A 25,064-nucleotide genomic window follows, 5' to 3' on the forward strand; every position below is an offset into this window, starting at 1 on the left:
AATGCTCTAATTTCAGATTAAATCTCCTTGCCACTATTATTTAAACTTCCAAGCATAGCAAAGTCGACCAATTGAGTTATTAGGAGTGTTCTAAAATTAAGGATAGGAGTATTATAAAATGCTCCGCAGTGCTAGTCTGCATAGAAGCAAGGCCACTATGGTAGAGCTTACTTCCTGCTAATTAACTAGGTCTTTATTTATTAGGTATAATAAAGAGATGCATCACTTCCATTTTTAGTGAGTACAAAAATTCAGTAATTGGGTGAAAATACTGTTCAAAAGTTGTCTTTTCTTTTAAAGGGGAGCATAGCATCTCTTTAAAATCGAAAGTAAAAGCAATGAAGTGAAGAAGTTGTTACCACTTGTAATAGGCTGTGAAAACAATCCTGTGAAACAGGAGGCAGGGCCATGGTAGGCCATCAGCTCTTCTTCCCGTTTTCCAAGGTTATTCTCGCAGCTCATTATACCACTGTACTGCCTATGACGCTTCACTGCTTGTGACCCTTGGCATGTCAGACAGTTTGGGTTGAAAGAGTGAGTGGCCCAAAGTTTCCAAGTGAACTTCCATGGCTTAGGTAAACAAGAATCTGTTTACCTTCTTTGGTGTTAGTCCAGCATCTTATCAATTACACATCACTGGGTCTTTTTAAAAAAATGTATCTTTGAAACATACTCCAGGTGCATTTATTTAAAACACCTGAAAGAAGAGTCCCACACAAGACAGGTACCTATGGTACGGTTTCTTTAACCTTGATCAACATTTCCACAACTTGGTACACGCTAACATGGTAGGATAATATGTTCAGAAGATCTGTCCAGTTGACGTACAGCATTCTCTTTGAGCTATTCTTAAGTAGCATTTATTCACAGCAGTTAACATTGAAAAGACCTTCAGAAAAGATTGATCTTGTGTCTTCTTCACTTAAAGGGAGGGGGGGGGAGTAAAATTGGATGTGAATTAACATACTGTCTTTGACTTTTATGAGAAATGACTTATTCCTTTGACTTCATTCAAGCTTTGAGTATTAATATCCATTGACAAATGAAACCAAACAATTGCCTCAGTTTTCCTTCAAGCCATTCTTTTATACATCCCCTGCTTTTATTAGAATCTCCCAGGGTTATACATTTATCAGGCCAACTCAGAAGGTCACAAAAAAATGCAAGTTTTCAAAATAGCTAATTCTCTTTATAATGAATTTAACAATAGCTGTACTGTTAGTGCAAAGAAAGGAGAAGCAGGAAGAGACAGCTTAGCAAATCCATCTCATGTGCAGGATGAAGCTTTGAACTGCTGTGTAAGGCAGAAAAGGGAAGCAGTGAGGGCTGTATATTGACACACACAAAGTTTTAAGCTTAGACTGGAGTAATCCTTCTCATGAGTTTGCCTACATGCTTCCAAAAACTGTTGATAGCTACATAAAACATCCCGCAGGTTGATTTTAAGGTCTATGTGCCCATTACTGCAAAAGTCACAGTCTGTGAACTGTAGGCATACTTCCGTCAACTGGAGAAGGTTTTGGAAGGTCTTTTGAACTATGACTGGTGTCTCGGGAGAAGGCCCTTGTGCTTCGATAATCTTCTGGCAATTAACTAACAATCTCTGTGATTCCACATACAAGGCATTCTTGTTTTCTGAAAAAAAGGCAGCACATTGTTCCACTGGATGTTTTCTTTGGTTTCCTGAAGACCGCCTTAAAATTTCCTTTAGCTCTACTACATCTCCTAACAAATGGCAGAAGTCAAGTGGCGAGATAGACCATTTTTCTTTCATATAGCTCAGTTCTTTGATAGGCAATTCTGGGAGGTATCTGTGATTCTGAGAATCTCTGGGGGTCCCATTCATATAAATATGTTCTTGGTGGTGCCTGGTGGGATTAAAATCTGAAGGCAGTGGGTTTCTTGTTGAAGGTGGAGTTGTTAAGGGTCCTTCAGAAATGCTACTTGTGAAAGGTTTGGTGCTGTCTAATTCTGCTTCATTGTCTACCCCATGGAAACAGCTTGCATAAGACAACTGGCAGCTGCATCTCTCCAGTTTATGTCTGGGTATAAATGTTTCCTCAGAATTCACTAAACCTGGTGGACCTGTGTCACTGAAAGCCACTGCACCTCCAGTGGCATTGTCAGAAGAGAGAAAGGATAGATCTGAAGTACAGTTTTTCCCACTGGGCCTGGCTGCTTTAGACGAAATGTCAAATGAAGGGTAGCCCTGTTCAGCTGAATTATCAGTTTTGCTTTGTTCTGTGTTCTCCTCTGAGGAAACCATTAGTGAACTGGATCTCTTATTATCATCTTTCAGGAGAGCATTTCCTGTGAGGTTTCCCCCCCTTGTTTTAAAGTCACCAGCAATGTCTGTAGATTGGCACAGATTATGAGACATACTCACAGCTGATAAGTGGGCTGGGACTTGATTTATAATGCCATCTTTTAAAGCTAAATTATTAACGCCTAGGCCATTTCGGCTAGTAATTCCTTGGCACTCATGATCTGATTGCTGACAGCTTTTTGCATTTTCTGCTGCTGAACTGAAATTTGGCCAGCAAATTTGGCCTGATGTATCACTGCAGTTGAAAAATAGTTGAGTTACATTTGAAATCCCCAGATGTTTTTCATCTCCCGATTTCTGTGCAGCACCCTTTTTTGACAATTGGCTGATACCTTCTTCAAGCTTTAAGTCTCCATGGGCCTGGCCGGAATCACACAAGATGGAGTCACCTTTGGCTCTCTTGCAGGGATCTAACATAACCCATTCCTGTTTCTTAGCTTTCTCTGCAGGGAGAGAATCCAGGTCCAAGATTGGGGCGAAAGACGAAGGTTTGCCTTGGGTGCTGTTCTGAGACCCAGAAGGCTTGGTAGTAGTGTGTATTATTTCTTCAATCAATACATAACTGACTCCTGTTGGAGGCGTAGCTTTGATTGTCCTCACTTTTTTGTCAAGTCCTTGCTTTACAGAACACTCTGCTTTTACTTCACAATGTCCCCGAACTTGCTTAGCTATTTCTGTAAGCTTTTCTGTTTTTATTTCACAAGTGGGATCAAGACCTTCCAGGTGAAAATTAATTTCTGGTGTACTTAAATGTGGACTGTGATGAGGGGGCATATAAAAAGAATCTAAAGAGCAATCGCTTGAGTCTAAACTTCCTCCACTTGCCTGCGCAGAGGCCAGGCACAAGACTGAATTGAGTACTGATGAATTCTGCCTCATTTCTGTTGAATCAGATGAAGAGGTTGAATTTTGGACCACCTGGGTTTTCTGTGTGACTTCAAGAAGATTGGGAATTTGCTGGGGTTCCTTCCATAAAGACTCAGCTGCGGGGTTTGAAATTCCTGAAATGGTAGTGTCTTTATTGCAACAAACACTGGTTTCCAGCGCTTCAGGTGAAGTGCTGGGGAAACTAACTTGGGAAGTATAATTTGTCTCGAGGAAGGACCTTCTTTTCCTCAAATTATTGGCACACGTTGGGTCTTTTCCTAGCTTGGATTTCATCCTTCTACTTTGCCTTGACAGGATGTTTTCATCCAAACTGCCACAAGATGGCAACTCTTGGGAACGGTGTAGGGGCAGAATTTCAGAACCTAAAAAATAAAGAAGAGGCCATAAATATGGAGAATCCCTTTTTTGTCATATTTCAAAAGATTTATGTTGCTGTTGCTATGTGTGAGTTGTCTAAAGGTTTATTCGATTTCTTCCTTTCTACAAGCTAATAAACTAGGGAAATGTCAGGTGTTATCTAATGTCCTGCCTCTCTCACCCTGTCACTGAAAAGTAATCTATTGGAACCAGCTCAAAAGCATCACCACTGCAAACAGAGTTGGAGACGTACTTATCCATCATCCTCTTCCATCCACTTTTGTATCTTTTTATGGCACAAAGGGATGAAAAGTTGAGAGAGACTACAGAAATTCTGCTATCACAGGGTAGTAGTTAGTAGTAGTAGTAAATTTCTAGTTTTTTTTTTACTACATTAAAATGTTCTCACACAATCATTCCGCCACCTATAGTTGCATGAACACAAATAGTTAAGTATCGCCACAATTTATTTTCATATATTGGTTCTTTTAGCAACTAAAAGAAAAATACATCAGAGAAAATATAATCATATGAAACCCTGAATTGGATTTTTTTTTGCAATAGGTCTTGTGGAATAGCCGTTAACTCTCAGCCTTAGGCACCTAGGTGTAAATGGAAACAAAATACTGGGCAGATATAAGAAGTAATATTTTGAACACAAAAGGAAAAGCTAATAACTGCTAGTAAGCTGCTCAATCAGCTTTAATTATTCTAAGGACCTCATATTGATACTATAGCCATCTACCCCCTTCCTCTCACCAGGTGTGAGAATGTGAGATCCCATGAGTAACGGTGTAAAATATGAAAGAGACCAACAAGGATTGCCAAGCTAGCAGTCAAAATAACATTCCTATTTAAAAGACCTTTACCACAACAAAGATACTCCAGGGATTATCTTTTAACTCACCTGCTTGTGGCTCAGCTGGGCTCATCCTTTTGCTTCCATCACAGATGTTATCATCTGAATTAGTCTTTTCAAAGCCAGGGGGAGATCTCAAGACAAAGACAGGAGCCTGGCCCTCGCTGATTTTCTCATGGTCTTCAGGCTCCTGCAAAGAGCAGCTTTCAGGACTGTTGCTCTGGGTATGCTTCCCTCCACTGCTGGCTGGTGAGAGATTGGCACAGAGGCTGTAGTAGTCCATGGCGTTGCTTTTGGCCAACTTGGACTCTAGAATGCTCACACCGTTTTCTCTTTTGGATTCCTCTTCTGATTGTGGAAGAACCGGACTGGATACCAGGGATGGCAGGAGGAAAGAAAAAAAACTTTCTTGTGATGTTCTGCTTTCCTCATCTCCATCCGCACTAAAAAGCATCTTGTCATTATTGGCCAGTTTCTGAAGGGCAGAGTTACAAAACTGAAAAATCTCCGGCCTGCTTGCTGAGCACGCTTCTAAATCATCTTCTTCCAAGGCATCCAGAGAGTCACTTGAGCCACTGGACTTTGGCCCCCTGCTTTCTGTGTTGGCTGAATCAGAGGTTTCTGAAAGGCTATCGCTTATGTTGTACCCATTGCAAAAGCTCATTTCTTTGGCCTCCAAGGTCTTCCTTTCTTGCTCCAGCTCTTGCTGCTCTCCTTCCTCCTCAATTGGGGGACTAATACTGCTGTACTTAGGTGAATGTGTGTCTGAGAACCGATCCAAGGAGGAATCTAGCTCAGAAGATTCTTCAGAGTCACTGCAGGTTCTAGATTCATATCCTGAAAACACATACAGACAATTTCCTTGGAGTTGTTTCCTTCCTTCCAAGCAACCTTAGAACACAGATGAAATAAAACCTCCCTGAAAAGATCCTTAAAGTGACTGTACAGCTAAGTGCAAAAAAGGATTCCTCTGTACATATCCAGAATACTGTTCTCAGAAGCAGCCAAAGGATAACAGGGACTGTCTTAAGTGACGTTTTTGAATGCCTGTCTCCGTATGTGGAGACTTTGGGGATCTGGATGGGGGAAAGTAGGTTCAGGTTCAACTATAGGAAGCCTGATCATTTTAATTGTATGCAAAATTATGTGCCTTGAATAGTAACTGGTGTTGGTTCGTGCACCTGAAATTAGATGAATTCATGTTCAAATGTGACAGAAACATCTTCCACATGCTTTCATCTCAATGACCATTTCAAATGGTGCTTCTAAGAACCCTTTTGCTTTTGCCCACACAAATGAAGGGGGCAATAAAGCTGTATAGAGAAGCATACACAACACACTGAGACATTAGTGTACTAAAGATATGCACGTATTTCTAGCAAGAGGTGTGCTTTTGAGTTTGGAACAGTCCTCTCACCCCTTTACTTATTTATGAAAAAACTTGCTTTTTACCTTCCTCAGCAGAGATCCGGTGCATTTGAGGTTTTCTCTCCTCCCAGATGAATATGGAGTTGCTTGAATCTACAAACATTCTGTAGTAACCACTGATGAGACAAGCCAGATCTTTGGCGCTGTTGGACTCCAGCAGTACAGTGAGCACCTTGTATAGAAGACGGGAAACATGATGAGCTGAAATGTTCCTGACAGAGTTAATGCACCAGAAGTGATATGAAATATATTTACCTTGATATCTTGGAGGTAGATCTTCACCATGCTTACTTTGTCAGATTCTTTAGAGAGCTCCACTCTGCTTATGTTAGCAAATTCCGCCAGCAAGGTTACGATGTTGAGTTTGCTATTAACCACTTGACTGATTCCATATTTGGCTCCCACCAGCAAGGCAATGCATGTCTCTCTGTCCTGTAGCTTCATGGGGGGAAAGCAGCTTATGACCAAACTTAGAAAGGAACAAACTCACGCCTATGTGTTCAGTGGCTACTACAATATCTATACAGTATAATTTGAACATGTAAAGAAACACACACAGGTGAACTAACACAATTTGAACTTTCATATCATTATGTTTAAATACACTCTAGTCTCAAGTAGACATTTCTGATCTGTTCAGAAGTTATTTTAATAATATTCTGTATTAGCTAACAGTTAACCTTTTCTCATATTCGTGCTTCTGTTGACAAGAAATGATAGACACCCAGCAAAGAATTGGAGCCTAAAGAGAAATCTCTCCCTCCATTCCTCTCTCTCAAATAGTGGCTTACATTTGTGCTGTCTAAACAATGGTTTAGAAATGTTTAGCATGTGTGAAATTAATTGTCATTAATTCAGAAATATGTAGTTAAACAACAGTTTATGCTTTATGAATGCAGCCAAAAGTTTACAAAAGCATTACAAAAACCTAAATGGGAATTGAACAGCTCACTTTAACACAATTCAATGTTTTATGAAAGTTACTGGCCATCATTTGTGCTGTACTGTAGTGAGGAAAGCAGGAAATTACTCAGTTATTTCATTTATTAACTCCAGCACTGGATGATGGTAGAAGATCTGTTTTTTCTATATTACTGATCAATTGAGGAAATTACTATTTCCACATAATTGTTTCTGAGTGAACATTTTTGGATCATCATAGCTCATTTTAACAGACATGATTAAGCTGTAGGCCCCTCACAATTTATGCCTGAGAAATGCTCACAGCTTTTAAGATGACTGGCCAACCAGTTAATTGGCAGGAGGCTGGTACTGGGAAGAAATGGGTGGAAGAGAACAGTGGCTTCATCTCAAGGTCTCCGATGGTAGGCCTTTCTGGACTGATCTTATGTGTTATCTATACAAAGACACACTAATGGGGTAGAGAGTTGAATCCAGAGACTCAAAATATAGGCACTCAACCATTTACCAACAAACACTCAGCAACCTGTTTGTCATCTGACTCTATATGTAGCATCAGGCCCCTTTCTGAATGGTCATGAAGAAATGATTATGATGTAAAGATGTAGGGTCTATTTATTTCTTTGTCAACCAAAAGAGAAATAGTGTCATACATGGACTTCAGGAAAAACAGGTTACTGGTTATTTCAAGGTCAGAATCAGAAAAGACTTGGCTTGACATTTCTAATGTCGATATTGAATTTCAGAACTCTTAAAATATTCTTTAAACATTAAACATTAACAGCAAAAAGTATTTTTGAAACTTGCTACGTCCATGAACAATTGTTTCACCTTGGGAGATACTCACGCAAGGCTAAATAAAGTCTGCTCTGTCCCCATCTCTCTAGTTGCCAGCACAATTTGAAGTGTTAACAGTTGAAAACTGTTCTTGGTTTACAATCTTTACATCTACACGACCACTTCGTCCCATTACTAGCAGCTATGCAGTAAGAATTAACAAACTTCATTTTTTATTGGCATAAAATATGAAACATCTACATGGGTACTATTTTATTTTCAACTTGCCTTGCCTCCATGAATTCAAGATGGCCCTCCCCCTCCTATTGTAAACTCACAAGATCTCTGTCAGCCAGGAAAGTAAGAGAGATACTTCAAGTAATAGCTGAACAATAGCATTACTAAGAGAGATAGCTCCCTGCTCTTGCTTCAATTCATTAATTACTATGCCATTCTTTGTTTCAGAAATGGGCCACTCCTTCTTTCTTTCTTTAATGGTATCTGTACACCACATTGGAAGCAGGGAACATCTTCTGATGTGATTGATGATTTAACACTGCCACACCCTAGGTCAGGGGTCCTCAAACTTTTTAAACAGGGATTCAATTCATGGTCCCTCAGACTGTTGGGGGACCAGACCGACTGGGTGGGTGTGGCTAGGTGGGCATGAGACTAGGTGGGCGTGACTAGGCTGACCTAGTCACATGACAATGTAACAATCCATTGAACAATGCACACAAATTAAACTTTAATTTGTTTTGCTCCTGGGGGATGTTTTATTTGCTCTTGTTTGCATGTTGTTCCTTTGGTTGCCTTTTCTTTTTACTAAATCATTTTTTCAGTTGTTTAGGAGTCTAGTGGTCCACTTCAGGAAACTCAGTTTTGCAGCAATTCTTCTCAGCCCCAAGGAGCTTGAGAAATCTCTCTTTGTCTCTCCGTCTCTCTCTGTCTCTCTCTCTCTTTCTTTCTCCCTCTCTCTCTTCCTTTCTCTGTCTCAGTCTCTCTCTCTCTCTTTTCCTCTGTCTCTCTCTCTCTCTCTCTCTATCTTCTGGAGGCAGGGGAGGTGGAAAACGGGCTGTTTTCATCAGTTTTTTGACCTCCAGTGGCGTCTCTGCACCCTGTTTTTCACCCCCCACACCTCCAGAACGTCTCTGCAGACCAAAATTGTTGGCCTTACCTTTTAGTTCCAGGCTGCAAGGCTCGCAAAGGTAAGTCCTTAAGGGTTCACCTAAGGGTGAACGGGTTGATGTGGGTGGGAGCTCGTGGTCCTGTGCGGGCTGGATTAATGGCTTCGGTGGGCCGCATGTAGTCCACGGGCCGTAGTTTGAGGACCCATGCCCTAGTTTGTGTCATTGCATCATTATTGCAATCTGTGTCCTGGCATTTGATCACTGAATTTTATTTTGGCTCATATGGCAAGCAGTTCAATTCTAATCAATAAACATCAAATAACTGCCTTGTTTAATCTGTAAGAGGTGCAAATGATGACAAGGGGTCTTAAAAATCATTCTAAGACAGAGACCTAGCTAATTGAAATAAAGGATTCAAACTGTTTCCTTGCATCATGACATTCCCAATGATCTTGAGTAAACCCCATAAATCACAGGGATGATCTAGCTTTCATGCTGTAACATGAAGAGTTGGTGAAAAGGCTGAGACATTCACTAAAAATAATAATAATATTATTATTTTACTGTAAAAAAATAAATCTCTACTTCTTGGTCCTTGATATTTTTTGAGCTTGGATGTTTTCTTGCAGAAATTTCATTACCAGGCTGGATAACACCATCAGTGGAAAGGAGAGTGGGGTTCGCTGCCGTTTATATATGTATATTAAGCGCCTTGACTTGCCAATCTTTGTGGCTTCCTTTGTGGTTCCTTGGTTAAGGTATTATTTCTTCCCTGGATGTTTATCTAGTCCTGTTTTTTGTGGTTTTTTTGCCTATTGGCTGCTGGGAACAGGATGTGTTCTAGGCTCTTGTTTCTTTTCTAGCTTTTGATTGTGTCTTTTGAATAGTGTGTAAATAGAGTTTGTGTGTCTATTGATGACTGATATGTGTGAAGGTCACATTCCAGGAATTGCCTAACATTCTAAAATGTTAACAGTGTCTCAGTATAAACTATGGTCAAATCTGTCTATGTGTTACAAGATCAAGGCACTGTTCATGTCTTCTTTCTGCTATTTGATGTTTGTGGTGCAGTCTGCCATCTGTTTGGCCTATATAGGGGCTGTAACAACCCTTACATTGAATGGTGTACATGACTCCTATTTTTTCTTCTTTGATTAATTCTGTTAGGGTGTAGATACAGTATAAGCAGCCAGCAGATTGTGCTGGCAGCAGGAAAGTGTGAGGTAAAGAAGAGACTGCCTACTGAAATTGTCGTCCCTCCAAATACCCCTCCTGCATTGCAGAATGGAGAAATTGAAAAGGAAGAAATGTCAAGACAGCACTATAAGTTGTTTGAATAGCATGTCTGAGGCTTCCAGACCCAGACTTCTAGGGTGATTACATAGCTTTCAATATGTAGATGATCAAACAGTTTATTCTCTTGTGATCCCTTCCTCTCCAATATCTCTCCTTATGGGAAAAGGGGAAGGATCAGGCAACAGAGAGATTGTCAATGAAAACCACTTGCTTTTTTCCCTTTCCATCTGCTCCCCCTGCAGAAGAAGAAGAAGAAGATTGGAGAGGAAGGGATTTCAAGAGAGTAAGTTGTTGGCTAGTGTGCCCATGGCATTCACATTGCTTTTGATGAGTACAAGACATTAGCAGGTATTCCAGCAATACAAAGGCTATTGCTACAAATGGTGGAGAGTAGTTGGAAGGCAAACAAAAGCCAAAAGTGTGAAATTGATTAATCTTCTCAGTATTGAGCTGGAAAACAGTTGCAGTCATCTGATTTCCCACTTAGCAACTGCTTTGCTTAGCAGCAAAGTTGCTGGTCCTAAGTAGGACTACCTATATCTGCAAGAAAAAAACAACATCAGAGAACCCAACAGCTCAGCCCTGAACTACTTATTTTCTTTTCTATTAGACATCATAAATTTACCATGAGCGTGGCATTGAAGACTTTCCCTCCATAGAGTTTCAGGTCTCCAAGAATCTGCAGGTAACACAATCGCACTTGGGCTGCCGAAAGGAGATTCTGCAATTGTTGAAAAGCAAAGTTAACACAACCAGATCTTCATAATTGGTAGACCCACAGCCTCTTATACATTATTACTCTCATACAATAAAATTTGGGTTCAATGATAATATGGCAAGCTACTACTGGGTTTCTCTGAAAATAAGACAGGGTCTTCTTTTCTTTTGACCCCCAAAATAAGCGCTAGGCCTCATTTTTTGGGAGGTAGCGAGCATGGTTACCTCATGCCTGCTGCTGTGTTGTGATATTTTCAGGGAGGGTTTATTTTGGGGAGAGGGCTTATTTTAGTGCATACACTCAAAAGCCTGATTGGGCTTATTATTCGGGGAGATCTTATTTTCAGGGAAACAGGGTACTACCACTACCTTCTTGGGACAATAATGGGGCAAATGTTCCAATTGTCCACCAGTATTATAAGGCATCTCTGAATCAGAAATATAGACAGTTCTTGTTTACTGACTGCTTCGTTTAGCAACTATTCACAGTTACAGCAGTGATGAACAAGTAACTTTATGACCAATCTTCACATGTATTATCTTTACAGATCATAAAGAAAATGAAAGCTGAAGTAAGATCATAAGCTGTAGTTTCACCTAGGGATTGCTTTATTTAGTGACCAAATTTGCTGGTTCCAATTGTGTTCATTAAATGAGGACTATCTGTGGTCTTGGGAACAGTCAGTATTTCTGAAGGTACCACAGAGTAATATTCAGCACAGAAATATTGTGTTTCCTTTTAACTAATGATGTTATCCCAAGCATTGAACAATACAGTAAAATATGAGACTAGTTGATTCCCAATAAATACAAACCCATATTCAAATCACAAAGATAGACAATTATTAACCAGCTTTATCGGTATTGGCCTACTTTTTTACCGACAGCATATGCACATCCTAAAATTCCCCAGGGATCCATCATTGTGCTCTTGGAACATAAGTGTTATTATGGTATTAATTTTTCACAGAGAGGTCAAATCACACTTTTTAGTCAATGACGTGATCATTTGTATTTGTACACACAGCCACACTACTCCCCTTTTTATACTTTACTGGCCACTAATATTTTCTAGTCTCTCCCTGTGCCATCTTGGTCCTACTAATAAAAGAACTGATTTTATTATTATAGAAATACATTCTCTATTCTTCCTTATTCTTTCCAACAGTAAAGATGAAAGATTTCTCCAGTTGTGTCCAACTCTAGGGAGCGGTGTTCATATCCATTTCTTAAAGAGGGAACCAGTGTTGCCTGAGGACATTTCCGTGGTCAGGTGGCCAGCCTATCTACTGAGGCACATGGAACGCTGTTACCTTCCCACCGAAGTGGTACCTATTTATGTATTCACATTTGTATACTTTCAAACTGCTAGAGGGGCAGGAGCTGAGGCAAAGATGGGTGCTCACATGGGATTCTGGTCTCAAACCCTGCCTGTCAGCTTTCCAGCTAACAAGCTTAATGTCTTTAATCTTTAAGCCATTGCACTCCCTTGCTTTCCAATAGTAAGTATTGGTATTTGGGAAAGGAAAAAATAGGTTCTATAAGAATAATTCAGGAATAAAAAGGATCTAACAAAGAAGATGATGGCAGAGTCAAGGTCCATTAGAAGGTGACCCAAAGGTACTTTTTCAAGGGGCACTTAAATCTTTAAGAGGTTTCCTTGGAAGACGTTTTGCTTCTCATCCAAGAAGCAAAACATCTTCAAAGAAAAAACAGAAAGTCCAGTTGCCTCTTGAAAAAGCACCTTTGGGATAACCATGACCTGGATGACTGAGAATCTCCATAGACAATTAGAAGGTGACCTTTCCAGATATCTTAAAGCCACTTTACCTTTTGCCTTGGGTCCAGCAAAAGATGATTCCTCTTCATATGGAAACTAATAGCTTTTTTGATGTCTTTGCCTCTCATGTTTCGGAGCAGAGTTGGAGAAATAAAATTTTCTATTCCCCAATCCTTCCTGCAGCATAAGGAAAAAAGAGAGGGGGGAAAAAACTATCCTGAAATGATCATCTGGCAGAACTTGCAATCACCATCCTATAATTGTTACAGAAGGATTTAGAGTTCACAACTGCAATGCACTGTAGGCTTCAGCAATTGCTAGCCTTCAAAACCAGAAGTGGCATTGTTCTCAACAACAGGCATCCACCTGAGTTGGACAGTCAAGGAGAACAAATGATGCAAACGACTCAAAACCAACCTATATGACAGATCATCTTTGAACTCCTTGGCTCAAGAGTACAGTGGTACAGTGGTTAGAATGCAGTACTGCAGGCTACTTCTGCTGTCTGCCGGCTGCCTGTAATTTGGCAGTCTGAATCTCACCAGGCTCAAGGTTGACTCAGCCTTCCATCCTTCCGATAAAATGAGTAGACTTTACAAACCGAATATTTTTTCACTTACTCAATATACTTTAGTGATATTTTTTGTGGCTGAGCACAGGTGATTATCCGTTCTTGGATGTGCAAGGCGGCCAGCCGTAACGCGACACTGCATTTCATCTCAACAGCAAACCTTTCTTGAAGGACATCACTACAGCTCTGAAATGGACAGGGCCAGGTTAACAAGGGGGGAGAAGAGACATACACTTGCACCAGGTTACATTAAACAGGATTTAATCTAATCCTGTTATTGTAAGAAGTAGTTTCTACTGTTAGACTATTTGGCAATTATGTTGGTTGCAAAGCCCAATGTTTAATTAATTTGTTTGGGTCATGTACAGTTTGAAACTGGTACACACATGCACACATTAGCTGGATAGAGAATAAGCTTTTAACATTTCACATTATAGAATATGTAGGTGTGTGTTAGAGACAGATTTGTATTTGTTTTCAAATATAATATTCACTCATAGTTTATTTTAATAGTAATATTCTTATTATTTTGCCAATTGTTAATATGCTTTCTTTCCAATTTAGCTGCTTTTGACTTAGAGTATTGTGAGTTAGATACCATGTTTCTCCGAAAATAAGACAAGGTCTTATTTTCTTTTGACCTCCGAAATAAGTGCTTGGCCTTATTTTTTGGGAGGTCTTATTATTTTTGAGGTGCAGAAGGCGGCGAGCGTGGTCAACTCATGGCTGCTGCTATGTTGCAATATTTTCGGGGAGGGCTTATTTTAGTGCATGCGTTTAAAAGTCCGATTGGGCCTATTATCCGAGGAGGTCTTATTTTCAAGGAAACAGGATAGCTAAACAAAGCAGAAGGAATTCTGGCAACCATAAACCATCCATTACATTCCTGCTGCGACATTATGCTAGGCAATCAACACACGAACAAGTACCTAATATAGGCTGTTTTAATTGTGATTTATTCTCATACAGAAAGAAAATATATGAACACATTACATAAACGTTAGTGTGATTGCAGCCTATGTGTTTATCTGAGTAGGGGTAATATATGAACATTTCTATGTAAGGGTCCATATCTAATAAACATATTAGAATATTGTTATCTTTTTTGACAATAGGGTAGAGAGCAATCACTGGTAAAGAATTTCTTGAACTTTTCAGTTTGTTGTTTAAATATTTTTTTCATTTATTCACTTAACAAGGGATGATATTGAAAATATAGGGTGGAAACGGAATCCAAGGATGATTGAACATTAAAGTGAAAAGCATTTAACAAGTTTCACAAGTATGTAGATTGTCCCCAGTGAAAGCTAGCTTTCTCTAAACCTGAGATGCAAATTTTAAATCAACAAATGATGGTATGAGGCCTTTAAGAATGTTTTTCTTTTCTTACTGACCTGTTAAATTTGTCAAGCTTCTTCCTACTGTCACAAAGAGAACTGCACTCATGGAAAATTATCTGCACTCTGAAACAATTATACATTCTTCAACCCCATTTTACTATCCATCATCACCCCATTCTTATTTCTGCACATATATCACATTTGGACACACAATGTGGCCTTTATTTTTTGTCACTGTAATTATAAAATGAATGTAAAATTAAAGTCAAAATTTCTGAAATAGATTAAATCTTGAATGATTCCAAATGTTCAAACAATTGGAAAAGTATTATTAGAGTTTTGCAGTGTTGTGTTATACTCATGTGTATATTCATTATGTGAAGGCACCAACATTATTATGGATGAATAAACTTGTATGATACTTGGGTTTATGCTAATTATTGATGAAGCCTAACCAAGTCAGAAAAGCTCATAGTGTATTCCCACATCACCTGCAAGTAGAGATATTCAAAAGCCACTGGATCTTCCTGCAAGAGATGCAATGGATCTCTGGGGATAAAGCAAACTCTGAAGAGGCATCGATAATTATGAGACTCTTTTCTCTGAACCACCTGAAACAAAGAAGAGATGATAGGTAAGTAGGTAGGTAGGTAGGTAGGTAGGTAGGTAGGTAGGTAGATAGATAGATAGATAGATAGATAGATAGATAGATAGATAGATAGATAGATAGATAGATAGATATAGCGGTAGATAGACAGATAGAGTCTATACCATACTGTTGTGGCTCAGTAGAAGCCTTTGGAGCTGCTATCAGACTGACACAGAAATCTACTGTGAGTGGTTTCAGGATGCTCATAGGAGACGATAACAAGCAGCTGGGGCTCGTTAGAGTCTTCTCCTACGGATAAAAAGACTGATGGTGCCATGCCCTGGTTGCAGAAGTCAACGTTCTCCGTTCGTGTGTAACCATTGAGAGAAGCCTTTAGCTAAGTGTCTGGATTCACGTAACTCTGTTTGGTATTTAGTTTGATTGAAGACTTTTTGTAAGAGCCGTTTATCTATGTTTATTTTGGGCTTGCAGCCAGCTTGAGCCGGGACTGATAAAGACATTCCTTTGCAAGCTGTGTGTGGTTGTCGTTTCTGAACGAGCAAAGAGGGGGGTCAGAACAGCATACTATCACTATAACAAAAGTCCTTATTGTTGGAAACCATATAAATATATAAATAAAGGGACGCAATGGCTCAGTGGCTAAGACACTGAGCTTGTTAGAAGGTCGGCAGTTCAGCAGTTCAAATCCCTAGCGCTGTGTAACGAGGTGAGCTCCTGTTACTTGTCCCAGCTTCTGTCAACTAGCAGTTTGAAAGTATGTAAAAAATGCAAGTATAAAAATAGGGACCACTTTAGTGGGAAGGTAATAATGCTCCATGCGCCCTTGGCGTTTAGTCATGCCAGCCACATGACCATGGAGACATCTTCGGACAGCGCTAGCTCTTTGCCTTAGAAACGGAGATGAGCAACGCCCCTCATATATTACTTCCAAATTTGTGCAACTGCCAACATTCCTCTTTCTGGTAACAAAATTACCCAGAAATCACCACTATTTTGATTTTCATTTTGGCTGTGTACACAAAGTTGGAAAGCAATCAGATAAAATGAGCACTTGTGATCAAATGGTAAAATGATAGGTGGCTGCTCAGAACAACTCACCTTAAAAATTCAGTTAGAGTTGCCAAGGGTAGGGGGGGATTTTGAATCACCGAAATCTTTGGGGAAACCTAATGTATGTGGATCTCATCAAAGAAACCAAAAGAATGGAAATTCATGTCTAACAATTTTAAACACTCAATCATTCAGTATCTACTATTATAACAAGGTGAGTGCTTGACATTCTGGAAGAGGGAATTGAAGAAAGAGATTTTGTATGACAATCAGTGTCATTTCAAGATGATTCATTAGGGAAGCAATTTATATTAAATATACTTCAGCATGACTTCAGTACAGTTCAATGGTACTTTAAAGAAAACAAAGTGGTATTAAATAAACATTTATGGTCCACCATCAGGAATAAGATTATACAAATTCCAAAGAGGGTGTTTAAAATTTTACTTTGAATAACAAATTGATAGCTGTTAACATTGTATTGAAAAGAGTTAATGAAAGTAGATTCCAAGGAAACTGGTATATCAAATCAAATCCAAATAAATGAAAATTGGGATTATTTCAATAAGGCAGCTGCTATATAAACAGATTTATAAGTGTGTAATGTTCTGAATGGATAGCTCCAGTTTTCATCAGCCATATATTTTGAAGGGATACATATTTCAGTTTTGGAAGGTGTGAAACTTGTGGTTCTATTAATGTGACTGATCTATAAATCCAATTTCTATGGTCATGCTGGTCAAGCTGATAGGACTTGATAATTGGAGTTTGTACTCTCCCAATCTATGGATTATGAAGCATAGAAGACATGCCAAAGTGAGCAATTCTAACCTCCCTGCACTGGTTAGTATCCCAGGCAAAAGTTCATTAATTTGTCCACAGCAGTGAAACTCACCCGTCCAATGAGCTCATCGTCATGCAGAAGATACATCTTCAACACATTATACTGTTCTTCCAAAACCAAGGCAAAATGTTCAATGCTTTGAATGGATAGCTTTTCTTTCAAAGTGAGAACAATATCCTACCAATTATGGGTGTAAAAAAAAACACAATTTCAACAACATGTAGAAATTATCTAGGTCCACACAATGATACACTTGGAGAGCTTAATTGTTCACAAGGATAATTGTACACACGTCATAAGGTATGGCAGATCTGATCCATGATGGAGAAGCCATTCAAATGCATAACAATTCTTTGCCACATAATCTTGGCTAGTGTAGTTTACTGACAACGAACCCCCATTGTTGACTGCAATGTAATCTGACAACAATTCGGGGAAAAAAATACCCACGTGGATTAGAATCAAAATAGAATACAATCCAGCACACAGATATGGAGGATTACAATTTGTACTACTGATTTCTCTGACAGTTAAGTAAGGATTACCATACATTAGAAAGAAGTAATAAAATTTGCAATGAAGGGAATTAACCATAGGCTACAATAAAATCTTCTACTTGGGTAAATGTATATCATGTCCCAATCAAATTCATGAGCGTTAAAAAATACAGGGGAGCATTATGGCTGAGGCAAGTTGGCTATTTCATTGCTTTCTTATTCTATTTTTAAAAGACTTCAGCAAACAAAAATACTGAAATATAATGTTTGATTCATGAGGGTCCAAGAGGTTCCATCATGTACCAGATTTGTTACTTTACCTGCTCATAATGTTTTCCATTATTGTAGTAGATTCTGTAGCAATGTATTCATCTTCTGGCTTTCGTCACTGAGTTTAAAGGGCATTACATGTCTCTTCTCATTTTATTCAATTTATCTCAACAAAACATCTTGCAATATAGAGGAGAGTTTGAGAAATATTCACAAGGCCAACTCCTCAATGGCCACCATTGCCAAGTGGGAGTTCCCAATCCAATATTTAATTACGATATTATACTTAAACATACCTTGACTGTTGTGTTTGCTTCAAACTTGAATGCTTTAGTCTGTCCATTTTCTAAATAGACTTTGAGAACATTGGGCATACACAGAAGAGAACTTCCCTAGACAAACACACAAAAGGCAGCAACCAGTGAATACGTTTGACTCTCAAATTTTGTGTGAAATATGCAGCAATTTACTGAGGAACAAAAGGAGTTCTAAGCAGAAAGTAAAGTTTGCTTAGTTCTAGGGATTTCCTCCCGAGTCCCTTACTGGCTTTCAAGGCTTAATAGGGTTTGGGGACATTTACATTTTAAAGAACATTTTGTCATGTTGAGGTGCTGTTGTATATTTAATTTTGAGCATTTATTTTTCTGTCTATAGAGCAAGCCTGCCAGCCAGAGGTTACAGAGCAGGAAATAAATGCTGTTAGGTAAAGAATTAGCCTTCCTGTTGCTTGCCTTTCTGTTGTCTCTTGGGTGCAAGTGAAAGAAATCAAAAGATTAAATTTAATTCTAGTGCTATAAAGCAGCCCCCCTTGTGGGAAAGTTAAGGCATTGCCACATGCTTTGGAGATAGTAAAAAGGATAATTCTTTGTGATTTCCAGATTCCAGCCATCCTTCCAATACTTTAGTTTGTTACCTTATCCAGAATAGTTTATTATTTTTATTATTGAATAAAATATTATTATTTATTATTGTTTTATATTGGCAGGATTTAGTTAATTCAGCCAGTTCTCAAGTCAGCAGTCATGATCTGTTTTGCTTGCCAGTGGGACCAGAGCCCCGAGAAACCTCACTTGCACAAGTTCCGTTGGTTTAAAGACTTTGAAGAAGGGATATGCCTTGATGAAATATGAATAGTTGGTAATCTTGCAATTCCAAAGGATTTTTCTTTAGCTCAACATTTTATAATGTTTTAAGATCCCTAAAGAGATTCTTTTTCAAAATTCTTTCACAAAGAACAATGAACCTCTCCAGGAATAAGTATTGGCTTTCTAAATGGTAGGGTCTTAATTTAGGAATGTCTTCCTGCACTTGAATGGCTCAATCAACACTTTAAAAAATAATAATAATTGTAACACAATCTTAACACACTATAACCTTATCCTTTAATTTTGCATAGATCTAACAAAAAGCAAGGAATAGGGTAGGTTTTTTGTCTACATCTGGTATTCGCAAGGGTCTCCTCCAACACCAACTTTCAAAAAAGACAATAACTCTTTTTATCCTTTTTCTTCGAAGTCCAACTTTCACTTCTGTAGAATGTCACTAGAAAAACCATGTCCTGCATGATTTTAATTGTTAAGGGTATAAATGTGTCATAGCATCTGAATATCTTTTACCAAAACCTTTGCTGCTACCCTACTAAATGTTGGTCTGTGTCATATATCTGGACTGTTGGTTCCTTTATCGTTGACAGTTGATCTTAAAAGGCAGAAACTATTTACTGCTTTAATATCTTCTGACTGACATTCCAGTCCATTTCAATTTGCTGATATCTAAGATGTCAATGTGTTAAGTAATTCATCTTTCACTGCATTGAGTTTATTTCATGTTCACACTGTAATTTTATCTTTGCAGCTTTAGATTTTCTTTTTCTGCATGACAATTCCCAAAGGGCTCTACTCTAGCCATGTGACAAACATACAATCAGCTCTTCTTCAGTAGCGTATTGGGTACCCTTTGACCCAAAAGGCCCATCATTCACTATAGGTACTCCTTAACATAGAACAGTTTGTTTAGTTACCAAAGATACAATGGCACTGTAAAAAGTGACAAAATTTGGATGCTTGGCAACTGACTCATATTTATGATGGTTGCAGTCACGCGATCACCTTTTGCAACCTTCTGACAAGCAAAGTCAATGGGAAAGCCAGATTCACTTAACAACCGTGAAATGGGACAAAATTCACTTAACAATAGAAATTGTGGTTTAATTGTGGTTGTAAATCAAGGACTATCTGTACTATATAATCAATCACTTTACTGTGTCTATCCATGGGGTTTTCTCAGCAAAATATGGAAGTGATTCATCGTTGTCTTCTCCCACGCACTATGAATTAATGCTGACATCCACTTTCAACATCTTTCTATGTTGCTGTTGGCCAATGTAGGTGCCTGCTTGCTTTAGCTGTGATGACCTTCAAGCTTGCTCAGCCTGCTGGGGTTATATATATATATCTATACTTGTGGCATATTCTCCCATTATTCTTTGCTCATTCCTCCCAGGATCACCTCCTCCCCCGCTTCCCATGATGAGGCAGCATAGCAGAACTGAGGGGAGATCATCATTTACATAGCCAGATTCCTCAAATGACCCACGCAGAGGATTGCCACAGGGTGATATACAAGCCTTACCTTGGAAAAGTAAGGTTTAAAAGCATTTCGTCTCATCAACAATTGATGCCTTCAGCCCAACACTGTGAAAGCACTTCTGGGATTTTTCCAAAAAAATCTGACTTCAGCTGTAATATTCCATTTAAAATTACTACTGTGATGGGCCCTCCTGCAAAGGTTGCTGTGCCATTTGGAAAAATACTGTAAAATATCTGGGAAGGCTATCTATCTTCCTGCATGGATAAGAGCAGATGGACTTAAGGAGATCCCTATATGTAAAACAATGCTTCCTGTTGTATATCCATGAGCTCATAATCCTTGACTGAGCTGAAGAAAAAAGGCTAGACGGCGAGCAATGTGATTAGAAATGGGAGAACAATAGGTCTGGTTTGCATTGTAATGCAAAACTACTGATTTAACATTTTTCCAGGAAACACGATTGGAACTGCAGCCGTATTCACGCAATATTGGAATCTTTTCCACACAGCTTTCACATTAAAAATACGCATATTAAATATTTTGAAGAAAAGTGCATTGTCTCAAGAGGACAGGATATATTAAAATGGACTGCATTCAAGAAAACGGCAGATAAAACCTGTGTGCTAGAAACATGTCCATGCATATTACCAGAAGATGCATGTAAAAATGGAGAAGAATATTTGTGAAAACTTCAAACTGAGGTCAACTTAATTCAAAAAAGGGAAACTGAGTGAAAGCAAAATGGAAGGATTTATTTATCTCTGCCTGGTGTAACCTGTAGCAAAGTGTTCACAAGTTTATAAACAGAAAAGGAACAGGGGAAAAAATAGGGTTCTGTTAATACCCCATGCAGAAATGGGTAACTTGAGCCTCTCAACTATTTCTGAATTCCCAGCAACAGCAGTCAGCTTAGCCAATAATGAGAGGTTCTGGAAACCATAGTTTACCAAAACTCGGAGAAATGCAGGGGATCCCTACTTTTTAGATGAACAATTTTGCAATTACATTGTTTATTAATGCCCCAGCAGGAGAAATAGTGTAATATGTAATAATATGTCCACACACAGAAAATACAAATATCAGAAAAATGCTGTTACAAAAATTTAAGGTGGCTTCTGTGATTGCTCAATAGAATCGTGCATGTAGATAACAAACAAACCCTTGAGCTTTAATTCATGATCATGGCTACCATTTTGATACCATTTCTCCCGTCCCCCTGAAGATGCTCCTGTTAGCATTATTATTCCATTCCATTTTCTTTTTCCAAGAATACTAAGGACAATTTGATTTCAGCGTGCTTACTGAATCAGATTGAAACATACACTTTTAACAAGCTTTTTCCTTCTAACAAGGAGAGAAAGATTTTTGTTTATTTTTCATTGGCATCCTAGTTGGTTCAAATGACCTTGAGCCCATGGATCCATGTGACAAAGTGCAAATATATTTAAGTTGGAGGGAATAACAGTTGTGAAAAGGCCAAGTTGTCTTCATTTCATGCTCACTCTCAGTCAGTGCAGCTTAATATGTAATTTGGTCTACCTGTCAAAATTTTAAAGCCAACTATTCCATAAGGCTTGGCAATGATAGCATTCACACAAACCTGATTATGTCCATTCACAACAACCTCTTCCGCAAAACGGACTTTAACAGGATTTGTTTTTAGCCTGGCTCTTTTTTCCGCTGTAAGAAAAGATGATTTAGGGCCACCCTGAAAAACAAAAGCATTGGTTGGCAAACTATTATACAACACGGTAACAAATTCTGAGAGCACTTAATGCCTTCTCACAACAGGAATTGACACAGAATCACAAAAAGAGTAAGACCAGAAGCTTGCTGGATCAGAGCAAGGGACCATCAAGTACAAAAGGTGGGTAATTTGGAACCTTCACAACATTTCCTCTTTTTTGAAACTCCTGGAATTTTTTTTCTTTTGACAATCCCGTAATCTCTTGCTTCAGGGTAGGGTTAGGGTGACTGAATGGAGCTGAGCGTTTACCAGCCAGATGCCCTTCCTGATACCTATGCAAAGTTCGCAGCAAATATTTTCTCTTTGTGCCCTGATAGAGAAACATCTGCCACTGCCTACGATTGGCCTCTCAACCTTCCAAGTGGGAGGTGAGAGTCTTTATCTCTAGATCATCATGCTGTGCCAACTCCTAGAATATTTCATTTCATTTTATTATTATTATTTTATTTTTATTTTATATTATCTCCCTCCCTCCCTCCCTCCCTCCCTCCCTCCCTCCCTCCCTATCTATCTATCTATCTATCTATCTATCTATCTATCTATCTATCTATCTATCTATCTATCTATCTATCACATTTCTGAACCACCCTTCTTTCTCAACAAACCATAACCACCAGGAACTAACAGCAAGGTTTCATGCTCTTTTCTTGGGGTAAACATGTGAAAAGTAGAGCATGAGCCCTAAAATAGGCAGCATAGTTAAGAAAAGTGGATTTCAAGTCCTCCAAAAATGTTAATGTTGGCATCTGCCCATCAACACTGGCCCAATCTCCTTGCACATTTTTTTAGAGCAGTTAGCCCTTTTCTTCTGAAGTTCCCAAATGGAGCATGAAAAAGAGGGACAAGTTTTTTCACAACCATCTTCCTTAATTTGTTGCCTTTTAAGTTACAATACCCATTAGCCCAACCAACATGGATTGCAATGCTAAAAGTACAACCTGAATTCTTGGAGCAGCCTTTCTTAATAGATGATTTTTAGATGCTTAGAATCACAACTCCTAACCTTATCTTCAGAACGAATGAGTTTCATTATAACAACAGTCGAACAAAACACAGCTCACATTCAGCCTTTGCAACAACTCTTCTCAACTTGGAGCACCCCTTGTAATTCTCAACAATCCCAGCTTGAAATGAATGAACGGGATAGGTTAGGGAAAGGGTGTCAAACTGGCGGCCCAGGGGCCAGATGCGTTACACGTAGACCACGCCCACCCCAACTCCGTGAAGGGAAAAATGTTGTGAAACATGTGATGGCAATGTGAAGCCACGAGTTTGGCCCCCCTGGGTTAGGATGACATAAAACATCTGGAAGGTAGAAGGAGTTGGAAGGCCTGTTTATAACAAGTGGGATGTGGAAGGATCTTGCTTCTAAAGGTGGAATCTCTTAATTGTCATGACTAATTGCTATCACAGTGACAGTTATTTAGTGGCCATCAACACTGCCTTGTGGTAGACAACCTTTTACTGTATGTTAAGTGAAGCCAACGTAATCTATTTTTTGTAACTATGTGCTGAGTGAAGATGTACATCATCTTCCACTATTCAACTCATCACCAGACCCTGAATTCTTGCATTGTCTTAGTTAGGGGGTGGGTGGGTGGGAGAGAACTCTGATTACTGTCAACACTGTGCATTTATCACTCTCTTTCATGTCTCTTTATTGCAGTGGTTTTCAGCACCCTTAAACTAAACAAACCTGCTTTGATAGGATTATCTGGAAATAGAACTTTTGCTGCATCCCATTACAAATATTGATGAACATATTGTGATGCCAATTCTCAATGTCTTCTCAATTTCTATCACCCCTTAATGCATGTATTTCCTGAGTTAGGACTGGTGGTATTTTTTTTATTACAATTAAATATATTTAAAAAATCAGGAAAGAAAAAGAACATTCCAGAACTATGCAATCTCTGAATTAGCAGGTCTAAGAAATAAATGCAAAATGGTTCAAATGTACAGAGAAGGAGGAGGTCTAGTTCCAAGCAGTTGGTTTCACACATGCCCCCAAAAGTTCAGAACTTTTATCAACACCAAACAACCCACCAAAGTGAACAGAAAACAGGTTTTATTTTATGACTTTTAATTTACCAACAATTTCAGAATGTATTTATATTTTATTACCCACAGTTATATTGACCAGCTATCTTTGCATGTGCTAAAAATGTCTTCTCAAAGTGCATGTTTTCAGTGAAGAGTTTGGCACTAATGTCCTTCCTAATCTTCTTTATATATATAAAAAAGGCTCTGTGTGTGTGTGTGTGTGTGTGTGTGTGTGTGTGTGTGTGTGTGTGTGTGTGTGTGTTCCAGCATAAATTGCTGGAAATTGCTTGAGCAATTTCAACCAAACTTGGTACACAGATGACTTATTCTCTGGAAAGAAATACTGTGGGAGTAAGACACCCCTAAAATCCCTTGGTGTGTGTGTTCTATAGATACAGTCTGTTGTCCCTTAAAATGACTTCTACTGTACTGCCCTAAAATGGCTTCTACTGTGCAGCGTACAGTACACAGTATTCCACAATGGGGCTCCCTCTGGTAAGGGGGAAAATCCAATGTTAGAAATTACGTTTGGTCTGGACATTTTCCCCCTATAAATAAATACCTGGGCAACGCCGGGTTATTGGCTAGTTCATTATAACTGAGCCTGTAACTAAGTCTTGATTCCCCTGCAACTTTGCCAACTTGGTTAATGCTTCCTAATTTTCACCATTTTGATTTCTGCTATCTCATCTAATATCTCGCAAAAAGTCTCAAGGCAGTGTTATTCTCTGTGAAATGCTGGGCACCCTGATGATGTTAGTTTCCCAATAATTTCAGAATAGATTTCTATTTTATTACCCACAGATGCATCTGCACACAAAGCCAAGATTTAGTGCATTGTTTCATGGCATTTTGCATACTGAAAGCTCTCAAGTTCTATCTGAAACTTCTTCAGCTCCAAAGAATCTAGAGTGGCAGGTTGGAAGCCCTGGAGAATTGTGACTGCTGGGATGGACCAGGGCCAAGCAAGACTTCTACAGTCAGGCCAACACTTGTTTTCCTTATCAAAGACCAAAAGGGCAGG

At 38.9% G+C, this 25,064-nt stretch overlaps 1 protein-coding gene across 2 annotated transcripts in view; it reads right to left on the reverse strand.

Moving 5' to 3' along the window:
* Positions 1-1,061: 1,061 nt before the first annotated feature.
* FRMPD1 (FERM and PDZ domain containing 1) overlaps positions 1,062-25,064 on the reverse strand; it is a 67,955-nt gene continuing 43,952 nt past the window's right edge. For both annotated transcript variants that reach the window (XM_087716315.1, XM_087716316.1), the window contains 11 exons: positions 21,851-21,958; positions 17,958-18,053; positions 16,946-17,071; positions 14,882-15,001; positions 13,100-13,236; positions 12,530-12,656; positions 10,608-10,703; positions 6,114-6,296; positions 5,883-6,030; positions 4,479-5,267; positions 1,062-3,576 (listed from right to left, as the gene is read on the reverse strand). In XM_087716315.1, coding sequence (XP_087572441.1) covers positions 1,268-3,576; positions 4,479-5,267; positions 5,883-6,030; positions 6,114-6,296; positions 10,608-10,703; positions 12,530-12,656; positions 13,100-13,236; positions 14,882-15,001; positions 16,946-17,071; positions 17,958-18,053; positions 21,851-21,958 — 4,239 coding nt within the window. In that variant the 3' untranslated portion in view covers positions 1,062-1,267. The remainder of the gene's footprint in view (positions 3,577-4,478; positions 5,268-5,882; positions 6,031-6,113; positions 6,297-10,607; positions 10,704-12,529; positions 12,657-13,099; positions 13,237-14,881; positions 15,002-16,945; positions 17,072-17,957; positions 18,054-21,850; positions 21,959-25,064) is intronic.

This window comes from Thamnophis sirtalis, unplaced genomic scaffold (genome assembly GCF_051295495.1).
Source record: "Thamnophis sirtalis isolate CommonGarterSnake01/CBP01778 unplaced genomic scaffold, rThaSir2_p1.2 scaffold_5, whole genome shotgun sequence".
NCBI lineage: Eukaryota > Metazoa > Chordata > Lepidosauria > Squamata > Natricidae > Thamnophis > Thamnophis sirtalis.